The sequence below is a fragment of the Dendrobium catenatum genome, unplaced genomic scaffold (assembly GCF_001605985.2).
Source record: "Dendrobium catenatum unplaced genomic scaffold, ASM160598v2 fragScaff_scaffold_621, whole genome shotgun sequence".
In the NCBI taxonomy this organism is placed as follows: Eukaryota; Viridiplantae; Streptophyta; class Magnoliopsida; order Asparagales; family Orchidaceae; genus Dendrobium; species Dendrobium catenatum.
In genome coordinates, this window is record NW_021319083.1 from 15720714 (window position 1) to 15742308 (window position 21595).

General features: G+C 36.7%; 2 protein-coding genes across 2 annotated transcripts; both read left to right on the forward strand.

Moving 5' to 3' along the window:
* Nucleotides 1–17302: 17302 nt before the first annotated feature.
* Nucleotides 17303–18772, forward strand: LOC110114692. The gene has a single exon (XM_020847645.1). The coding sequence runs from the start codon at nt 17303–17305 to the stop codon at nt 18770–18772; it is 1470 nt and encodes a 489-aa protein (XP_020703304.1).
* Nucleotides 18773–18834: 62 nt separating this feature from the next.
* Nucleotides 18835–20031, forward strand: LOC110114693. Its single transcript, XM_020847646.1, has one exon. The coding sequence runs from the start codon at nt 18835–18837 to the stop codon at nt 20029–20031; it is 1197 nt and encodes a 398-aa protein (XP_020703305.1).
* Nucleotides 20032–21595: the final 1564 nt, after the last annotated feature.

Sequence of the window (21595 nt, forward strand, 5' to 3'; positions counted from 1 at the left end):
TAGTTTGAGGGGGAATGTTAAGAGCACATAATATATTTACCAACTTGTATCACAAACCAATTGTATTATGACAAGTGTACCTAGCCGGCATGAACAAAGCTATATATACCTACAGCTGCTATGTATTGAGATATGAAAGATAATAAAACTTTCCAGACATTTTCTTGATCCTCTCTCTGTATCCTCTTTCCTGTTACATTTTCGGTTTCTACAGTTATTATAGTCTTAAATAGGATAAATTATTATGTGTGGACATCGGACGCCGTCCGGAGGCCAACTAAAACACACCACATCACATTTTTGCTCGGTACCGATGCTGGGTACCGCTGGGTACTGGATGACATGAGGCATTCTGGTTGGCCTCCGGATCATTCGGTATCTTCACAAAATAATTTTTTCTTAAATAGACACTTAAAGTTTGTTTGGGATTACAAGAATTTCTTGGTTGAAAATTTTTTGTGGAGAGAATTACTTTTTTGAAAGATGATGTAGAAAATAATTTTTTAACATAAAAATTTATTGAAAGCGACGAAAATATAATGATCATGTTACAATCTAAAAAAAATAAAAGTAGTGAGAAAATTGTCCCCAATAAATCTTTAATTTGAGTTATCTCTGATTCATTCTACCCTCTTAAGATATGATTTCGTTTGGAATGGCTTTATTAATTATTACTTTTTCTTAAAACAGTTAACTTTTGTGTTAAAATTTTATTTTAAGAAGCGCTAAAATCGTCCCGTACGAAGCCTAAAAGAGAATATTTTGACTTAGCAAAGGGTTGTTGAGGGGAAGTGCTGTTTAGTTCCAAGAGGACGTTAAGTAAATAACATTCTATCAAATTGAATTTTCTTTACAGAATAATTACTAAAAAAAATGGAAGCAATATTTTAAGTAGGGATTTGGTACAAATGAATTCAATCATTTTATGCTAAATCCAAAAGCCCAAAAAATTCTGAACACATTTTACACCTAATTAATGAGCTTATGCAGTAAATCATTTTTTGTGAAACTAAGGCTTCGTTTGGGACGGCTTTTTTACTGTTTTCTAAAACGGAGTTTTAGTATTTTTGTACTAAAACTCCGTTTTAGACAGCAATAAAAAAGTCGTCCCAAATGAAGCCTAAAGCTTAAGCCAGTTTATTATTTTAACAGATTGCACAATTCAATTGTAAAGGTTCACTTGCATTATTGTGTTGTTACATTTGTTTTCGTTCAAATTAAAGTTATGATTTATCAATAAAAAAATAAAATACTTATAAATGATTTTTAGGACGTTTTATAAGTTATGATGATCATTTATAAGTATTTTATTTTATATTGCAAACTGTGCTAATTTAAGTATTGATCATAACCCCTCCTAAATTAAATTAGGGGTGTCAATTTCGTGTCATGGGTCGGGTTCGGGTCGAACCCGGAACTGACCCCGGTTCAATCGGGTCGACCCTAACCCGACCCGGGTAAGGTAAACAGGTCGAATATTCGAACCCGGACCCGACCCGGCGGGTTGCCGGGTTGACCTGACCTGACACGAGAAGGAGCGAACGCGGGACGCGAGCGAGCGTGTTGGACGCGAGCGAGCGCACGGGACGCAAGCGAGTGCGCGGTGCAAGGGTGCACGAGTAAGAGAGCGCGCGGGCGACGGGTACGCGGGATGTGGCTGGTGCGCGGTTGGCTGGGTGCGCGGACAGGACGTCGTGGGTGCGCGGACGGGTGCACTGCAACGCGCCTGCGTGGTCCCGAACTCGCGGGCAGTCAATTTAAACAGGTTTCCGGATTGACCCGCCAACCCGTCGGGTCAACCCGAACCCGACCCATTTTTTCAAACGGGTCGAATCTGCGAACCCGAACCCGACCCTTTTTTAAAACTGGTCGGGTCCGTGTCGGGTTTTCATGTCGTGTCAAATATTGACACCCCTAAATTAAATAAAAATGGGTCAAACCGAGTTGATTTCAGGTTTCCGGGTCAATTTGAAACCAACCCGATTTTACAAACGGGCCGTAATCCCTAACTCGTACCCGAAATTTTCGGATCAAGTTTGGGTTAGGTCAAATATTAACACCCCTAGCTAATAGTATCATCAGTGGTTCTGCATTTTATGCAACCAATGAACCAAATAATCTAAGGCTACTTGAACTCTCTAATCTTATCAGCCACTTAAGCTACTCCAACTTTTTCAAATGTATACTCATTTTGCATTCTATCTGTAAGTGTAAAGTTACTCATCAACTTGATCATCCTCATCGATACTTAACTTAATTTTATGCTCCTCTTTTGATAGCCAATATTGTGAGCCAATAAAGCATAGCAGCCAGTAGGTCACATCACCACGTTATAAAAATTATATTTTTGTTACCAAAAAAAAATTTTTTTTTTTGGCTGAAGTTTGGGAGCTTAATTAATCTTTGCTTCTTTTTTCTCTTTCCTTAATATTTCAATTTATGAAGATAACCGATGATATCGAAGTTTTTAAAAAAGTTTAGTTAAATATTCGAATACAATATATTTTTAATGTATTTACTATTTATAATGCCAGTTTGGATAAGCAGTAAATACCATTTTATTAAAAAGATAAATGTAACTCCAGTTTGAAACGTCTCTTTAAAGATTCACAATCAAAGCGCCTAATTCTAACGGAGAATTTATCATGTTTTGTGGTCCATCGACAGGCAAATCGTATAGATCTAAAAGTAAGCGATGCTTGTTTTTAGCCTTAATAGGGATGAAAATAGACGTTGGCCATACAAGATAGAAAGGTGCCCAAAGTATCCAACTGATCTGTTGTTTGAGAACTTTGATTACAAATAGAAAAGTCTCGAATTTTTTTACGGGGGATATTTAGGTCAATTAAGGTAGACTCGCATACACATTGCATACACAAGACTCGAACCCAAGACCTCTTAGTTGGTAACCTAAGCTCCCAATCAACAGATCAAGGTGAGTTGTGTATAAGTCTTGGATTTGAGTCTTGCGTATGTAAAGTATATGAGTATTTGTCTTAATTGACCTAAATATTCCGAAAAATAAAATGTCAAAGTCCTTGTTTAGCCATTTCAAGCATGCTTGCTCCATACGTAAAGGAACCAAATGTTAATTATTATATGGAAGTGAAATTTATTCTTGGTTAAAATTATGAGAGGATATGATTGAATCTTATTTTAAAATAGAAATCTTTGATTAATCCATTTTTGTGAGCAACAGGAATATTTTAAGGGTGTTGTAAATATCTTGAAGAGATTATTTATCAACTTAGAGGGATTTATGGATTTTTCATTGACTTTAAAGACTTTGCAATATCTTGTTGAGATCTTGCAATAAATTTGATGTCTGTAAATCATGCATTGTTATCTTTATAAATTAAGTCTTAAAGGAAGGGTTTGGCTTTCCATAACCTCAAGTAAATAGAGAGATGAGGGAGAGCCGAAATACAAGAGGAATCTTTCAAGTGCTTTCAAGATGGAGGTATTTTGTTGCGGACAAGAATATATGCGGCGATAGAGTTAAATAACTTATGTCTTAGCGTTGTACGGATATCTAGCACACAAACAGAAGAGAAACAACACCATGATTTTTACATGGAAAACCCTGAAAAGGGAAAAAACCACGGGGTCACGCCCAGTTGAAATAATTCGACTAATGTTTGTTTGAGGTACAAGAGGTTGATACGTCCTTAAAATTTAAGACAATCAGATTACAATGCTTCACTTCTGGATTAAAATCCAATTACAAACAAGTTGTATATTCGAGCCGAATTCAGAATCGCTTAGAATTCCGATGTCACTTGGAAATCGGGCAGAGTTTCGACGTCACTTGGGCGTCAAGTAGAATTCTAGCGTTACTCTGGTGTCAGGCAGAATTCCGGCGTGACTTGGGCAGAGTTCCGGCGTCACTCGGGCGTCCGACAGAATTTCGATGTCACTCGGGTGTAGGGCAGAACTCCGACGGTGGTCGACGAGAAGTTATTCCCTCCTATCCTTCTCTTCTCTTCTTCTTCTCTTCTTCTTTTCTTCTTCTCTTCTTCTTGCTTGGGTCTCCTCTCATGAGAAATGAGGGGTCTATTTATAGATTTATAAGGATGGCATGATCCGTAAATAGATGAGAGATCAGGGGTAAAAAGGGAGTGGTTCAATGGACGGTCGATATTGAATCTCTTCATTGTGTACCGTCCGTCAGACATTTGAAGGTCTTAATGATGTCGAAATTCGGCGATCTTGGGCTCTCATTGGATTCGTCTCGTCGAGCCGCTCGTTTGGTAACCCAAATTTTGGTTCAAACCTTCCAACAGCGCTTCGGGTCCTTGATTCAGACCCATTTGGGCTCGGATTGAGTTGAATTTGGTGTCGTTGAGTTCGTATTTCCGAGACGCTCAGTTCGACTATAAGTTTGCTGAAATCGAAGTTCAGTTGCTCTCGGATTTGATTTTTGAAGTTTCCGGCTTGATTTTGCCTCGAGATTCGTGCCCGATCAAGATAATTTTTTGATGATATATCGTATTTAAGGAGCAAGGAAGAATGTGCTCATGGGCGGATCTCCACTAAAAAATCCTACCACTCTCCCCCTCAATAATTATTTTTTTTCCTTAATATGACCCATCTCGCACGTGCCTGCCCATTCATCCAAAGTTTCGAACCATTTTTCATCTTCAACGTTGGCGAATTGCGCCCAGCATTCAACGTTGAAGAGGTCGTTAATTGTTCTCATAGGAGTCCGCCAATGATTGATCGCTATGGAAAAATCTTAAATAGGTACAAACCTCGCTCTCATGAGCTTAGGGGTTTCCTTAATTTTTTTTAGAGGTATTGAGTTTAATATTTAACCAAATTTCGGCTAAAAATAATGTCAGGGTTTATATAGATCTGGTATCTACTTCCTATGAGCGTAAGCCCTCATATTTAATTATCCTTTTAACACATTAGAAGAGCACTCTCGATTAAGGATGAAATATATTTAACTATGTGTAAAGAGTGTGGAAATGTGTAACAATATTTGAGTTTTAGTTATAGTGGGATGAAGGTATCTGATTAAGATCCCATGGTTATCATTCCGGGCATACCGAGGGTTAAGTCTACCAACACTAACAACCATTGATTGTAGTGTCCAGGGAATCTGATTAGCAGCATGGATTACCTCCTCTTAGGGATCCCGAATAAACTGAAGTGGAGATGTGTAAGGATTTTAATTTAGTTTAGTTTGGGTTGGTGCTTATGACTTCCTTAAAAGTTGTATGTTAATTTATTTAGTTTGGGGCTTATAGCTCCAATTATGAGTTGCTCGTATAATTAGATTTGGGTAGGGGCTTATGACTTTCATTTAAAAGTAGCTCTAATAATGGGTCTTACTGCATCTATTAAAGGTGGCCCGAATAATTTTTAATATTAGTGGGTCTTATGTCTATTATAAGAAGTAGCCGAAGATTTTTGGTTGGATATGTCTTATGACTTTCATAAAAGTTTTCTAATGATGGGTCTTAAGACTCAGCTCTCTAAGTTAAGTGGCCCGTATAGTGGGTCTTACAATCTAGCCCTTATAGAGTAGGATGCCCGAGTGAGGGGTCTAGGGTTATGTTATTACCTAAATATTTATCTCATAGGTCGGATTTACTGCTTCTATTACAAGTGGCCGGTATGTTAATTAGGGATTGAGGGTTATGTCATTTTTGCCTAAAATTTTTCCTAAGATTAAACTTATGGCTTTCATTTAAAAGTTGTCGATTGATGGATCTTACAACCTAGTTCTTATAAACAAGAATGTCAATAGGGGTTTTGAATTTTTGATCTAAGGTTGTTCATTTAGAAGTTCCATAACATTCGGGTCTTACTGCTTCGCTTACAAGTAGCCCAGGTGGCGGGTCTTACAACTTAGTCCTATAGGCTAAGATGACCAATTAAGGGGTGTAGGGTTAGGTTACTTGCTAGCTATTACCCCTAAAGATCGGACTTACAGCTTTCATTAAAAGTAGCCAATTAAAATTTAGGCATTTATTGGTTCGCTTTGTTTAGTGAAAGAATTGCCGATAGGATTTACTATTCTTGTTAAATGAAAAGGAGATTTTTGCACGGGTTTGTGAAGCTTAAAGTCAATGTTAATTCAAACTATAGCGAACAAAATAATTGAATTAGCACATCTTACTATTTTCTAATAATATGCTTTCTAATTTCAAGACACCAGATGGGCCTTAATGAAATCTCCTTTTCATTTAATATGTCCTTTTCCATTCCCTTTAGATACATCCAATTCAAAATGATTTGGGAATTGAAAATAATTAGATGCACTAAATTATCAATTAATTTAAAAAGGAGATTAATTATTTATAAGTAACTAAAACCAACAAATTTTAAAAAATCAAAAATAAATTTAGTGAAAACCGACACCTACTGGTTATAGGAGCATAAATCCTGCAAAAGCTCTTACCTTGAAACCTTAAGACCACTTCAGAGGGTAAGAAACATATCTCAGCAAATGAGTCATACCCAGCCAGTAAACATACCAAGTAAATTATCCCACAAACAACCGTCACACTAGAAGTAATAAATGGAATACCAGACCACCATTGGTTCAACCTAGTTGGAAGTCCTGCCTGTTAACAGATCAACAGAATGAGAAAATCAAAATTGATATAAAGAAAATTAAGAACTGTTGGCAAAATATAAATAATAATAGAAATAGAAAAGCACACAATCTTCTGTAGGAATTGACACTTTAACATCGAATTTTCAAATAATTAAAATATCAAAGTTTGATTGGCATGCCATTGCATGCTCTCTCTAGGATAGCTAGGTTATCGTGATTATCAATTATCTTATCTTCAATGGATGCCACTCTAGCAATTTTTCTAATATCATAATTGATTAATCTATTCTTCTTGGTTTTAATACATACCAATATTAACATTCTGATATCTACCGCACTCAACATTGATACCAACGACTTCTTATAGTAAAATTTTATGATCCATACAACAGCAAAAACTATACGTTTTACATCTATTAATGCAAATTTATCGATGAGAACGAACTAAATTTCATTAATAAAATAATTTCAAAAGTATAATTTAACACATTAGCTGCATGAATCCTCTACAGCACTAAATCAAACCACTTCAACCTGTAATCCCTTCTTAAAAAGTTGCATGCTGAATGCCCATAGTAAACACCAGTTGGATTCAAATTATGTTTCAGTAGCATCAAGCGCTAAGCTGCGCAAGAAATATTCCCGAAAAACACTCATTGGATTGCATTGTGAACCCCAATAGACACCAGTGGGTTTCAGGCATGAGTCCATTGAAAATAATGCAGCGCGAAAAGGAAACATAACATATCATTAGACACTTTACTCCCTCAACACCAGTGACTGTGTTTTGTTTTATGCTAATAGTTTGTTTTTACTACAATAGTTTGTGGCTCTACTTGTTTTCCGACATTGTCGTTTTACTAGTTTTCCAATACTTTGCAGTCTTTGCTCATACTAGTAGTAGTTAGATTTATTATATGAAAGCATTTTCTTCTGCTTAGTATTAAAAAATAATATTAATTAATGTGAAAATTGTGCTCAAATTTATTATTTTTAATGTGCAACTTTTCTGTCACACCATTAGCATATGAGTTTAGTGAAGAAAATTATATATTTTTTAAGCGTATAATGATTTTTTAATAGAACGTTAAAATAATATAGTATGCACAATTATATCAAAATAGTTAATTATTGACAGTATTTTTAGAAAATTTGACCGAGTAATTCATGAGCGCTAAATTAGGAACAATTATTACGTCGTCTGACCTGACGTAGAGCTACGTTCGGCCGCCAATAACATGTCGCCACGTGCTCTTACTCTAAACCGCGCGGCCCGACGACTTGACCACCCGGAGCGGAACCCGGAAATGCTATGTTCGCGATTTTCTCGGTATTGCTCGGTATTTGCTAGGTATTGCTTTGCAAAAATGAGAAATGCCGCTCTGTGAAGATCAATACCATGCAAATACCGAGTTGTACCGAGTTTTTTACAACTCGGTACAACTTGGTATTTGCTCAGGATTTGCTCGGTATTGCTAGAAAAAACTCAGTACAACTCGGTACAACTCAGTATTTGCTCAGGATTTGCTCGATATTATTAGGTATTTGCTCGGTATTGCTAGAAAAAACTCAGTACAACTCGGTACAACTCGGTACAACTCGGTACAACTCAGTATTTGCTCAGGATTTGCTCGGTATTGCTAGGGATTTGCTCGGTATTGCTAGGTATTTGCTCGGTATTGCTAGAAAAAACTAGGTACAACTCGGTATTTGCTCGGTATTGCTAGGTATTTGAAATATATCCAAAAGGTGATGGGATGTTGATCGGTTCGTCAAGGATTTAAAAAAGCGCACGTGCGAGAACCCAAAAAATGACGGGTCGGGTCGGCATCTTTTCTTCCTGCTACGTGGCGATAATACATTGGTGGCCGAACGTAGAAGAACGTACGTTCACCGGACCAAATAAAAGTTCCTAAATTAGCGCATAACAAATAGGAAAATAAATCGATCTCAAGCCACAATATGAAGAAGTGTTAAAATTTTTAGTGGATGAGTATGACTATTGTTCAAAGTGATCGTGAAATAGATAAGGAGATTTTTAGTATAATTCAAGTTGGATGGCTAAAGTGGAGGAATGCTTCGGATTTGTTGTGTGATAGAAAAGTGTTATTTAAACTTAAGGGAAAATTTTATAAGATGATGGTGAGAACTGCAAGGCTTTATGGCTCAGAATGTTGGCCGTTAAAAGAGGAACATAATAATAAGTTAAGCGTTGCTGAGATGAGGATGCTCAGGTGGATGAGTGAATTTATTCTTAGAGAAAGGATATGAAACGACCATACCCGAGGAAAAGGTTGGAGTTGCTCTAGTGACAAACAAAATTAAAGTTGTCGTCGTAGATGGTTTTGTCATGTAAAATGATGGCCTTCCGATTGCCCTGTTAAGAGAGTAGATGTATTAGATATGTCCTATGTTAAGAAAGGTTAGAGATAGACCTAAAACGACTTGGTTAGAAAATATTAGAAATGACCTTTCTTTATTAGATTTAAATGAGAGTTTGACTCTTAACAAGACACAATGGAGAAAAAAGATTCATATAGCCTACCCCACATAGTACGATAAAGGCTTGATGTTGTTGTTGTTGTTGTTGTTGTATGCTTAAATTTCAAAAAATTATAATGAAAAAAGATGTATAAAAAATTTTTTCCAAATAAATATTTTGTTCTACGTTATTCTATATTAATATTACCAATGAATTGTCAAAGAAATAGTATATTTTAAATAAAATATTGATTGAATATGTAAAATAGATATTTAAACTAAGAGTCAGTTTGAGATGGATGCGGTATTTTATAAAATAGTTTGTGAACAAAAATTATTGTGAAGAAATCAATATCACTATTATGATTGTAAAAAATTAACTTTTCACTATAAAAATTTCTAAAATCATTGAGAAAGCATAAAAAAGTAATAGCCAAATAAAATTGAAGTTTCAATCTAAAAAGAAAAATAGCCAGAAAGCCGTTCCAAATAGGAACTTTTATTAGGTCAGGACACCTGACGTAGCTCTACATCCGTATGCCAATAAAATGTGGCCACGTGCCCTTACTCTTTACCGCGCGGCTCGACAACTCGACCTGGACCGGATCCCAGTATTGCTATGTTCGTGTATTGCTAGGCATTGCTCGGTATTGCTAGTTATTGCTCGGTATTGCTAGGTATTGCTTGGCAATAACGAGAAATACCGCTCTTTCAAGACCAATATCGAGCAATACCTAGCAAAACTGGGGTATTGCTCGGTATTTATCGGTATTGGTCTTGATAGAATGATATTTCTCGTTACCAATCAATGTCGAGCAATACCTAACAATACCCTGGCCGTCTGCACAAATCAGCTAATACATAACAATACCGGGTTCCGGTCTGGGCCGGATCGTTTGGCTGCGCGGTAAAAAGTAAGGGCACGTGACGATATTTTATTGGCATCCGAATGTAGAGCTACGTCAGGTGTCCTGACCGAATAAAAGTTCCCCAAATAGACCTTGAATTTGCAAATGAATTTACTTGATCTTTGATTTTGAATGCCATTTTTGTCGGTTTTTTATTTTATTTATTTTTTGTTAGGCGCTAGCTTAGAGCATCCCCAAAGTTTTTTGGAGATGTCTGCCTTGAAACTTGGAATCATGGAATTCTCTTAAAAGTAAAAAATCTCTGCTTGGTTAAGGATGAAAGTGATTTATTCCTGATCGTAGGTGGAGTGGGAGTGTTAACTTGACTAGTTTTTTTTCTTAGCCCTAAGCCAATATTTTACTATTTTAGTATGGCTTAGCTTATAACCATGCTTGGTTCATTTTTAGCCTATGGAATGTGAAGTGATGTTTATTGGTAATAATGGGTGTCAATTTCGGGTCACGGGTCGGGTTCGGGTCGAATTCGGAACTGACCCGGGTTCAAACACCCGTCGGGTCAACCCGAACCCGACCAGTTTTTCAAACGGGTCAATTTATGGAACCCGAACCCGACCCGTTTTGAAATCGGGTCAGGTCGAACCCGGATTTTTCGGGTCGGATTTTCGTGTCGTGTCAAATATTGACACCCCTTATTTGGTATAGACTATAGATATGAAAATCTATTGTTAAGGACTTGAATCTATAATGATGGATTATTCTTTATTAGATTATGTTTTGATTAATATTGTAAATGAATTATACTGTAGGGGTAGTTTTTAAGGGTTTTTTTTTGTGAAAGATTGAAATGTGTAAGATGATTTATTAAGTATCATATTGATGTTTATACATTAATCTAATTTATGTTTTGTTTGTGTCAGTTTTTTTAATGTTTTCTAAAACAGTTTTTTAGTATAATTTTTTTTTTGAATTAGAAGTTGTTTACTTAAAAATTAATTTAGAAAGTAATAAGAAAGCTATCTCAAACAAAATCTTAGAAATGAATATCAAACTTTTTTTTTCTGAAAGTTTGAAATGTAGTTTATTTGGTAGCGTTGCATTTGATTAGTAGATATATAATTGAAATGCAAGGAAGTTTATTTGGCATGGAGTTGTGAGGTAAGCGTATATTTTTCATGAAAGGGGTGAGAAGGAATTGAGAAGACATAGAAGCGGTGAAAGGAGATTGAAATAAAAAATCACTAGATTTTTTTTTTTTTTTGAATTTAAAATATTATCTCAATAAATTAGTGGCACGGTAGCAAATAAACCATATTTTGTTGAAAAAATTCACAAGAAATCTTTGAAAACCATCAAGAATCCTTAATTATAATTTCTTTCTCGCAAGGCAGGGGCGGACCCAGCCATAATTTTAAGGGGGACAGACTTATAAGTAACCGTTCGCATATATGTTAGGGGTCCAAGGGGGCAGCGCCCCCTGGAGGCTGCCCCCTGGCGGGGTTCGACCTGCCCAGTCAGGTTGCGGAGTCAAGGGGCAACGCCCCTGCGGGATCTTCAGGGGGAAGCGCCCCTAGAACAAATTTTAATTTACTATTTCTCTTTGCATTTGGTTCATCATTCCCTAATAATAACACATATACACAATGCATTTAATTATATTGAGGGCAATTGCCTAAAGACCATAGTATTTTAACATTTTTAGGGGGGGGGGGGGTGGCAATTGCCTAAAAACCCTTGTAATAAACACTAAAAATCACCTAAATAAGAGTATAATGAAAAAAAAAATTTAGCTGGGCCCCCCTAGCCACAAAGGGGTTCTGCCTCTGTCACAAGGGGATGAGAAGGAATTCAGAAGATTATTGATCATTAATTATAATTTAGCATATATTCATATGTGATTGAAAATTTATAGCCATTGCTATCTAATCATTACTTTTAGCTCATTTCCAACATTTTTTTTTTGTTAAAATTCACATAGGAGCTTACGTGTTGATTTGGGCAAAAGTTATAGGTCCTTAAAAAATCAAATGCTCTATAAAGTACAAAAAGTACAATCATAATAAAATAAATCAGTTGAGCCAATGATCGTATCTAAATTACAATAAAGAAAATATAAAATGCAAAAAGGAGGCAAGAAGCCAAACCTAAAAAACATGCCCCATTCAATGAAATCAGCACTATCATCATCAAAATGAAAGAACAAAGAACACCCATCTAACAAGCGGAGGAGACTAACAACAAAAACCTAATCCATCAATAAAGGGACTAAAGTTTAAAATTAAGAAAGCAACCCAATCCACCAAAAAAGTCGCACAAACCAAAGACCCGCAAAATCTTATTGAAAGAATTAGAAGCATAAAACTAAAGGGAACAAGAAACCACACTCGGTAGTAGGGCGGATCCAGCTTCTTTTTTTAGGGTGGGCAAAAATTTTTTTGGTGGGGATGGACAAAGACGCTTAGGATTGATAAAATTAGGGCAAAAAAAATTTTTGAGAGAGGGCAAAGAACCCAAAATATACCCTCGATCTAAAATTTTTAAAAAATAATTTGAGGGTGGGCATTTGCCCCCCCCCCCCCCCCAAAAAAAAAACATCAAAGCTAGCTAGCTAGGAGAGACAACAAACTAAATAAACCAACACTCCCATAGAACACAAAAGCAAGATAGGAGATACAACCAACGCAACAAAAAAAAAAAAACAACCATAGTGGATGACAAAAACCAAGACCACCACCCAAATGCTCGAAGAGAACCAGAGTGAATGGAATCCCCATAGGGCCAAAACCGGCCCAAATACACAAGAACAAAGGAAAAAAAAAAAATTTGAAAGACAACAACAAATATCATTTATGCCTAAAATATGGTAACCCAAGCTTATGCACCCTAACCATGCCTTTCAACAAATTCAAATTGGTAAAATCAGTATACAACTCAGTAGAATCATGGTGAATGTTTTTCTTTGCCAACCAATCAGCACACAAATTAACAATTCTTAAAATATAAGAAATTATATAAGCAACCTTCTTCAAATAGTTCATAATATTCCTAAAAATATAGAAAATAGAAGCATTATTACAACAAATTCTCTTAAAGGTTTATCAGAATTAAAGAATCAGACTCAATCTAGATATTCTGAATATTAAATTGATAAAAAAATTTGAGACTGAGTAAAAGAGTAGTGGACTCATCCATAACTACATTCCCGTAAGAGACATTAGCAACAAAAGCAAATATCATATCACCCTAAAAATTCCTAACAATACCACCACAACTAGCTCCAGCATTAGATATAGACCGGACAATATTTAATTATAACTTGATAAAAGCCGACTTAATTTAGTAAACAACACTAAACATATATCTCATGCTATCCTTCTAAAAAAGAATATGGAAAAAGATAGTCCAATAAGGAACACCTTTAAAATGCTTAGCCATAAGTAAATAAGCATTAACCAACTGATGGATTTTTAATTTCAGGCCGAAAATGATTATGTCAAAATTCACTTTAACATCAAGATGTTTGCTATTGTCCCTCTCATACCATAACATCCAAAAAATAATAAGAGGAACAATATTAATACCAATGTGACTAGTAGGTCTATTGGAAAATCTTGGAAAATCATTGAAGTAATAAAGAGTAACAATTAGTGGCTTTAGAAATCAATTAAATTAACTCCCAAAGCATTCTCCAAAAAGCTCCAAAGCTTACTATAGCAGTAGTCCTTGCCAAAAAAAACATGATTGATAGTCCCAACGTGCAAACAACATTGATATTTAGAAATCATGTTAAAACCTTTGATCATTAATCTCTCATCCACCAAAATGAAGCCCTGAATAAGCCGCCAATTAAAAATAGAAATGGATGTAGGAATGTTAGAAGCCCAAATTCTATTAAAAAACTTTCTTTTTTAGGAGACCTATCTCTGATATAATTTCAAACATCTTTAAAACAGAAGTCACCATCTTTAGAAATATTAAAAATCATCTTATCATACAAAGTGATGTCAAAGGGAATATCAATGATATTATTAGCCACAACCTTATGAATAAAATCTAACAAACATTTATAATTCCAATTGTCATCAGAAAAAAATTCAGAGACAGCCATAGTGGGAGTAGAATGGGTACGAAAATATGAGTCGAAGGAACCAAACCCTGTCTAGTTATCTTGCCAAAATTAAGAAAGAAGAACCATTACCAATACCCCATTACAAGAATAACTCTCTTAGCCATTTGATATTACACATTCTATGCCAAACAGAGGACTAACCCTTTAAAAAAAAAATAAGAAGTATGGCTCGACTTACAATATTTGAGGTTAATAAAGTTGGTCCAATGGGAATTGTTTTGTTTAAATTTCCACCAAAGTTTGATAGAAAAGCAATTAATCATGTCTCCACCTTCCCTAATAGGCCCAGTTCATAAGCAACAGAAGAACCCCAGGAAATTTATTAAAAATTCTCTCCATCATGCCACAAAACTCCAAAGAGGAATTAATAGTTTGAAAATAGTATGACGGTAAAGAAGACAAAACACTCTTAGTGGCTGTTTGACATGCATAATTAGGAGGGTAAAGTAATTTACTTACACGCATTTCATAAATTAGGTCGTTTGGTTGGTTTTGAGAGGAATGTACTACATTTATTTTACATTGTATTTACTTTACACTGCATTTTCTTTTCAGACAACCAAACAACTCCTTAATCAAAATCATACGGTCACTCATGCAAAGAAGTTTAAATTCCCAAACTGAAAAATCTTATCAAAAAGAATCAAAGGTGTATGATTCAACAAAAAATCAACATATATAATATCGTAATGTAAATGTTCAAAACTCTAGAACTGTGCTTGATTTACAACGTACGTATCATTTCACAGTTCACGATAAGAATTATCTAACTTGGAGACTTTACTTGCCGCCTGCTTGCTGCTCCAGTTATAGACCAATTTAAGGCCTTGCCCAGTTTCTAGCATGTTAGATATTCTGCTTGGTATGCACTAACCATAAGTGATGAAGCAGACCCCAACTCGGTGACATTTAATTTCTTCGCATAATTTCCAGGAAGATAGGACAAGCTTTAGTTCTACATTCTACTTCTTACTTCAAAGGGAAAAACAAAAGATACATCGCACCAAACTCAATAATTTTGTATGGTACGCTTGTGTTATGAGCTAGAAGTACTAGGGTTTTCTTTTTTTTGTGAAGGAGCCAAATTTTATTATATAGTAAAGAAGGAAATTTATAACTAATCTGATTTAAGTTTCGTTTTGTTATTCTGAACATTTCCTAAAATGTAGTTTTAAAATTTTTGTTTGAGAGAACGGAGTTTTCTAATGGAGAAGTTGATATAGAAAGCTTTTGAAAATAATACATAAATACAATTTTTTAAAAAATATTTCGGCAAAAGTGGCACATACAAACAACTAGGGGTGTCAATTTTTGACACGACCCGAATCTGACCTGAAAAAATTTGGGTTCGGGTCAATCCGGACTCGAAACATGTCGGGTTCGGGTTGACACAGCAATCCAAAATTGACCCGAAAATGACACGAAAACTCGTATTAGACCCGAAAACTCGAGATTGACCCATTTTTTATCCGAAAATCGAAGATTGTTTTGATTTTTTACCCGAAAACTAGCAATTTTGGGTCAACCCCGAGTCATTCGTGTCAGGTCGGGTTAACCCGGACTCGAATCGGGTGGGGTTCGGGTCCGAAAACCTGACCCGTTTTTAAAACTGGGTCAGGTTCGGGTTGACCCGAATAGTACCGAGTCAGTTCCGGATTCGACCCGAATCCAACCCGTTGACTCGAATTGACACCCCTACAAACAACAACAACAACAAATTTCTATTGTTTCAAAACTGAAAAAGAAAAATTAAATCGTTTCAAACGAGGCCTTAGAGTTTGATTGATTTTTACATAAACTAGTGTTTTTGGTGAGTTCATTTCTGCACAAGCTTAATTAATTTTTTTTTCTTTTATAGTTCCTAGTCATATATATCTTCTTTGATCCATATGCAAATCAGATCATGATGAGCTTGTATAACTTTCAGCTGCACACGACTCATCTTAATCTGTTGGTTTGAAGAGTTCGTGGGTTCGGGTCTTGTGTATGCGATGTGTGTTTAAGCCTGCCTTAATTGACATAAATGTGCAAAAAAAAAAAAAAAAAACTTTATGCTGCATTGATCCTCTAAATTTTGAAAATCCCTTTTTAATGCTTATTATTTTTGAAATTACAGTCTAGTACTTTAACACATCTTTTTCAAAAAAAAAAAGTGTAAATAAATTTTTTGATTATATATATTTAGAAAAAGCTATTTGAATAATGTCCGGAATCACATTTTTTACCATTTAGTAATAATTTTTTAATACTTTTTTTTTATTATTTAGACTAATAAAACTAAAGCTTAATCTGAAATTGAATTTGTCTTTCTAAAATAAAATTATATAAAGTGAAAGTATCAAATAAAGCTCCTATAAGATACACATGCAGAAATCCAACTATAAATAGCTATCCAATGGTCCAAAGAATTCATGTCATTGTCAATTTCAATATATGCATGATAACTATTACTCTTTTTGAGCAACCAAATTAGTGAAATTACTCCATATTTAAAATTTACAGGGAGGAGGAAGGTATCACTTATTTTTGTGCATCAATTCAATTTGTTCTATTATTAAAGAGTTTTGTTACACTGAAATAAATTTACATAAAAATAAAATAGGTTCTTTTTTCCTAAATGATCCACTAAAATGATTGGGAGTGCTCTAATAGTTTTTTTTTTTTAATATTATGATTTTATCATAAAAAAATGTTTTTTTTTTTTTTTTTTTTTAATATTATGATTTTATCATAAAAAATGGTTTTAAATTTATTTATCTCCTTAATTTCTGTATGCGTTTGTGAAACTAAGCTTGACTCATTATTAAATTTGGTTTTTTTTATTTATTTATTTATTTTTTTTTTTTTGGGAGATTTGTATGAATAAATGAAGGAAAATTAGGCCTCTTTCTTTATAACGAATCCTACAGAGATTTGGAGGAGCCTTTTAAGCGAATCCTGCACAGATTTGGTGCAACCTATTCAAGAAAACAAAAAGATTCTGCACTGAGCTGGTTAGCATTATGAACATCACAGCCTTTTGTTACGTCATCCTTGCCAGGGCTAGCTATCCTTCCTCAATTAACACAAAGATACAAAGACAAATCTGAGAGAGTGAGAAAGAGAGAATCTTAGATATATATGTGACATTGTGACTACGGGAGGATTTTCCCAAGAACCTCTTGGGGCTGTGCTAGGGTTTTGCTCTGACGAAAACCCTAGTTTTTTCGCCTGCGCTTTCCTCCCGCCGAGAGAGGTCTTCCCTCTCCCCCCCTTCGGATGGCTTTTGATCCGAAGGTTTTTCCCGCCCTTCCTGGGTCCTCCTCTACTCCCCCTTTGGGGCTTTCTTATGCTGAAACTGCGGCCACCCCCTCCTCCATCTCTGAACCGTTCCCGGTGGCTTTCTATCCACCAAAATCTAAGCTCTCTTTTAGAGGCGGTGATTTGACGGAAGGTTCTTCTCTCTGGACATTTTCGCTGGTTGGTTACTCGCTGGGGCAGCGACCTTACTACGAGCGTCTCCTTGCGGCCATGCGTAAGGTTTGGCCATTAAAAGGTGCGATCTCTCTGTTGTCTCTTGCGGATGGATTCTTCCTCATCAAATTCGCTTCTCAAGAGGATTATGATGCTGTGTGGTCTGGAGGACCTTGGTTTTTACTTGGGAAACCATTCATTTTGCAAAAATGGTCTCCCAAGTTTAAACCAAAAAGGGATGAAAATGCTTCTATTCCTATCTGGATTAAGATAGTAGGTTTTCCTTTGGCGCTTTGGACCCCTACTGGTATTTCAAAGATTGCTAGCTATGTTGGTATTCCCTTGTCTGTTGATTCTTTAACGGCCAAAAGGTCACGCCTCACTTTCGCACGTGTCTGTGTTTTAATCTCTAAAGAATCGGCTCTTCCGGAGGAGATTCCGTTGGAAATTGAAGGTGAAGATTTGACTCTTAAGGTGGTGTATGATTGGAAGCCCTCTCCTTGTGAAGGCTGCGGTTCACTGGTTCACCCATTCTCCCTTTGTCCCAAAAATCCCAACCCTCCATCTCCTGCCATTCTCCCTCCTAGGCCGCGTGGTCGAAGTACCAGTAGGCCTCCTCGTCCCAACTCCAGAAACAATTCCAAACCCCCCACGCCTACTGTCGCTCCACAACTCCCCTCAAAACCCCTTCTTTCTTCTGTTGATTCCTTGGTTGACACCCCTTTGACTCATATCAGCACTCCTAAGGATATTGCCCTCCCCTTGGATGCCACTCCTATCATTGTTTCCCCCACTCCGTCCACTTCCATCGTAGCTCCTGAAAAGTCTATCATCTTTCCCCCCACCTTTGCCGCCACCAATGTCAACAATTCTTCCCCTCCTTCCTCTTCCAATTTAGCTCCACAAAAGACTATCATCATTCCCAATCTTAATTCACCCAATGAAGATTCCTATCATGATGCTTCTTCTTCTTCTACCGACCCTCCCCTCATCCCAAGCATCCTCATTGGCTCTACACCCATGAAGCTTCCTACCTCTAACAAATTCAAAGCCCTTCTTGTGGATGACCCTCCCATAGGTGAAGACCTCATCACTCTTGATGAGGAGAATTCCTTAAAAACCACTTCCTCCTCCAAAGCCACTTCCCCTTCTAGCACCTCTACTAAAGCCCCAAATCTTCCCCCTCCTATGCCTAACTCCCAATCTTCTCCTCTCTCTAAGCATACTAGAGGGAAATCCACCAAAAAAGCCAAACCATCTAAATCTAAGTCCTAATGTCTTATCCCAATATTGCTTGTTGGAATATTAGGGGGTTCAATAGACCCGACAAAGTGTTGATGTGCAGAGATTTGGTTCGGATACATAATCTCAAGTTTTTATGTCTTTTGGAAGCTAAGGTGCTCGCCTCCTATGCTGATGATGTTTGGTTCCTTAACACTCATAAAGTTTTTGACAATGAAGAGCATTGCCACAATTTTGGTTGTTCCCCATTAGGAAGGATATGGATTAAATGGGACCCTTCTTTTGTCTCATTTTCTCCTACCTTTCTCTCATCTCAACTTATTCATGGCATTATTTCTATGGGATCTCTTCCTCCTTTTCAGATCTCGGTTATTTATGCTGCAAACAGTTTTGAAGAAAGGGCATCTCTCTGGAATAAGATTAGGGATTTAATTCCCTCTTCCCCCACCCCTTGGATGGTTATGGGGGACCTCAATTGCTACAGATTTCATAATGAGAAGGCTGGAGGGAATGTTTTGGCCTCGGGTAGGCTTCAAGAACTTAATGGGACCATTTTTGATTGTGGTCTCCATGAACTGGCTTCTGTTGGATTGTTTTACACTTGGCATAATCAAAGATCGGATCAGCCTATTCATATCAAGTTAGACAGAGTTTTGGTCAACTCTTATTTTCTTGATCACTTCCCCCTAGCCCACTACAAAGTCACTCCTCCATTATGTTCTGATCACTCACCGCTTATTACAAATTTCTCCTCCTCCAACCGGCTGCCCACTCGGTTCTTATTTAAAAACTACTGGACCTTCATGGATGGTTTTTGGGATGATGTCCTCAATTCGTTTTTGCAGCCTCCTGTTAAAGGGCCTATTTGCCATCTTCACCAATGCTTACAAAATCTCAAAGGTGCTCTTAGGAGGAGAGAGTGGGCCTCCTCCAACCACCTTTCCAACCTTACCCTGGAACTTAAGAACAAACAGCATATTTGTTTAGAGCACATTCAAAACAGGCCTCTTGACTCTTCTTTAAATGCTGCTCTGAAAGAAATTAATAGCAATCTCGCTGGCCTGCAAGCTTCTTGGTCTTCTAGGGTCTCTCAACGTGCCAAAGCTAAGTGGCTGTCTCATGGGGAAGATGATCTGGGTTTCATGTATGCAAAAATTCGGGCTAGGAGGAATCATAATAACTTATCTGAGATTGCTGATACCCATGGAACTCACTCAAACCCTCAAGATATTGCTTCTGCCTTCATCCGCCACTTTAAAAACCTCTTCAATATATACCCCCTCTCCCACTAATGCTTTGAGTCATTCTATTCTTCCTGGTATCTGCATTCCCAATGAACTGTTAGATCCTTTGATTGCTCCTTTTACGCATGAAGAAATTAAAAAGGTTGTTTTTAGTGGGTGTGACTCCTCAGCACCTGGGACAGATGGATTCTCCTTTGCTTTCTATAAAAGAACTTGGCATATTACAGGTCCCCTCATTTGTAAGGCAGTCATGGAATTCCATGCTTCTGGTTACTTACCTAGAAGTGTTAAAGCCACAGCTCTGGTTTTAATTCCAAAAGGAGCTCATGTTTCTACTATCTCTGATTTCAGACCTATCTCATTGTGCAATGTTTTGTACAAAATTATGGCGAAACTTGTTGCTAATAGATTAAAAGAGGTTCTTCCGATCATAATTCATGATAGTCAAGCTGGTTTCATCAAGGATCGTTGCTCTACGGATAATATCCTCTTAGCTTCTGAAATTCTTAAAGGCTTTAACAATTCTTTTTGTGCTAAGTTGGATATTCTCAAAGCTTTTGACACGGTTTCTCATGATTTTCTCTATCAGAGGCTTAGACAAAAGGGCTTCCCGGAATTGTTTATTAAATGGGTCAAGGGCTGCATCTCAAATGTTTTCTTCTCCATCTGCATTAATGGTTCTTTGAATGGTTTTTTTGGCTCCTCCTCGGGCTTAAGGCAGGGTTGCCCGTTATCTCCACTTCTATTCTGTATTGTTATGGACGGATTCTCGTGTTCATTACAGAATGTTAATCCCCCTTTTCTTGGCCCTCAGATGAAAGATCTCTCTATCACGCATCTACTGTATGCTGATGACGTTTTAGTGTTTGGGAAGGCTTCAATGGCTAATGCTTCTTCTCTTGCCAAAGCTATCTCCAATTTTTCCAATGCGTCTGGCCTCTTTATTAATCCTTCTAAGAGCTCTATTATCTTCTCTAAAGATGTTCAAAACTATGTTTCCATTTGTGACTGCCTTGGCATATCCAATCAGAGTACTTATCTCAATTATCTTGGGATCCCTATCGCTTCCTGCCGGCTTAATTCTACTCACTTCCAGCCACTCGCGAGTAAAATCTTTACTCTACTGGATGGCTGGAAAGTTAAGTTTCTTTCTTTTGCAGGTAGGGTTCAATTCATTAAGTTTACCATTGCAAATACTCTTGCTTATTGGATAAGAGGCTCCATCATACCCAAATCTTGCTGTAAAGCTATCACTAGGCTTTGCTCTAGATTTTTATATTATGGAAGAATACATGAGAAAAGACTTATTTTAATCTCTTGGAAGAATACTGCTCTGCCGACTAGGATGGGGGGGATTGGTATCCCCTCTATTGAAGCCCTGTTTCACGCCAATTACTGCTCTTTCTTATGGAGGTTCTTCACTAGAGATAATCTGGTTATGAATTGGTTTAGAAACAAATACATCTCACCTTGGAAACCCCTTAACTCTGCTGCATCTAAATTCTGGAAGAGGGTGCATTTCACTGCTCTCTTGATTAAAAGGAAATTCTCTTTCTCTGTTTCTCTCAATTGCAAACTCTCCATGGAATGGGATCATTGGTGCAATGGAAAA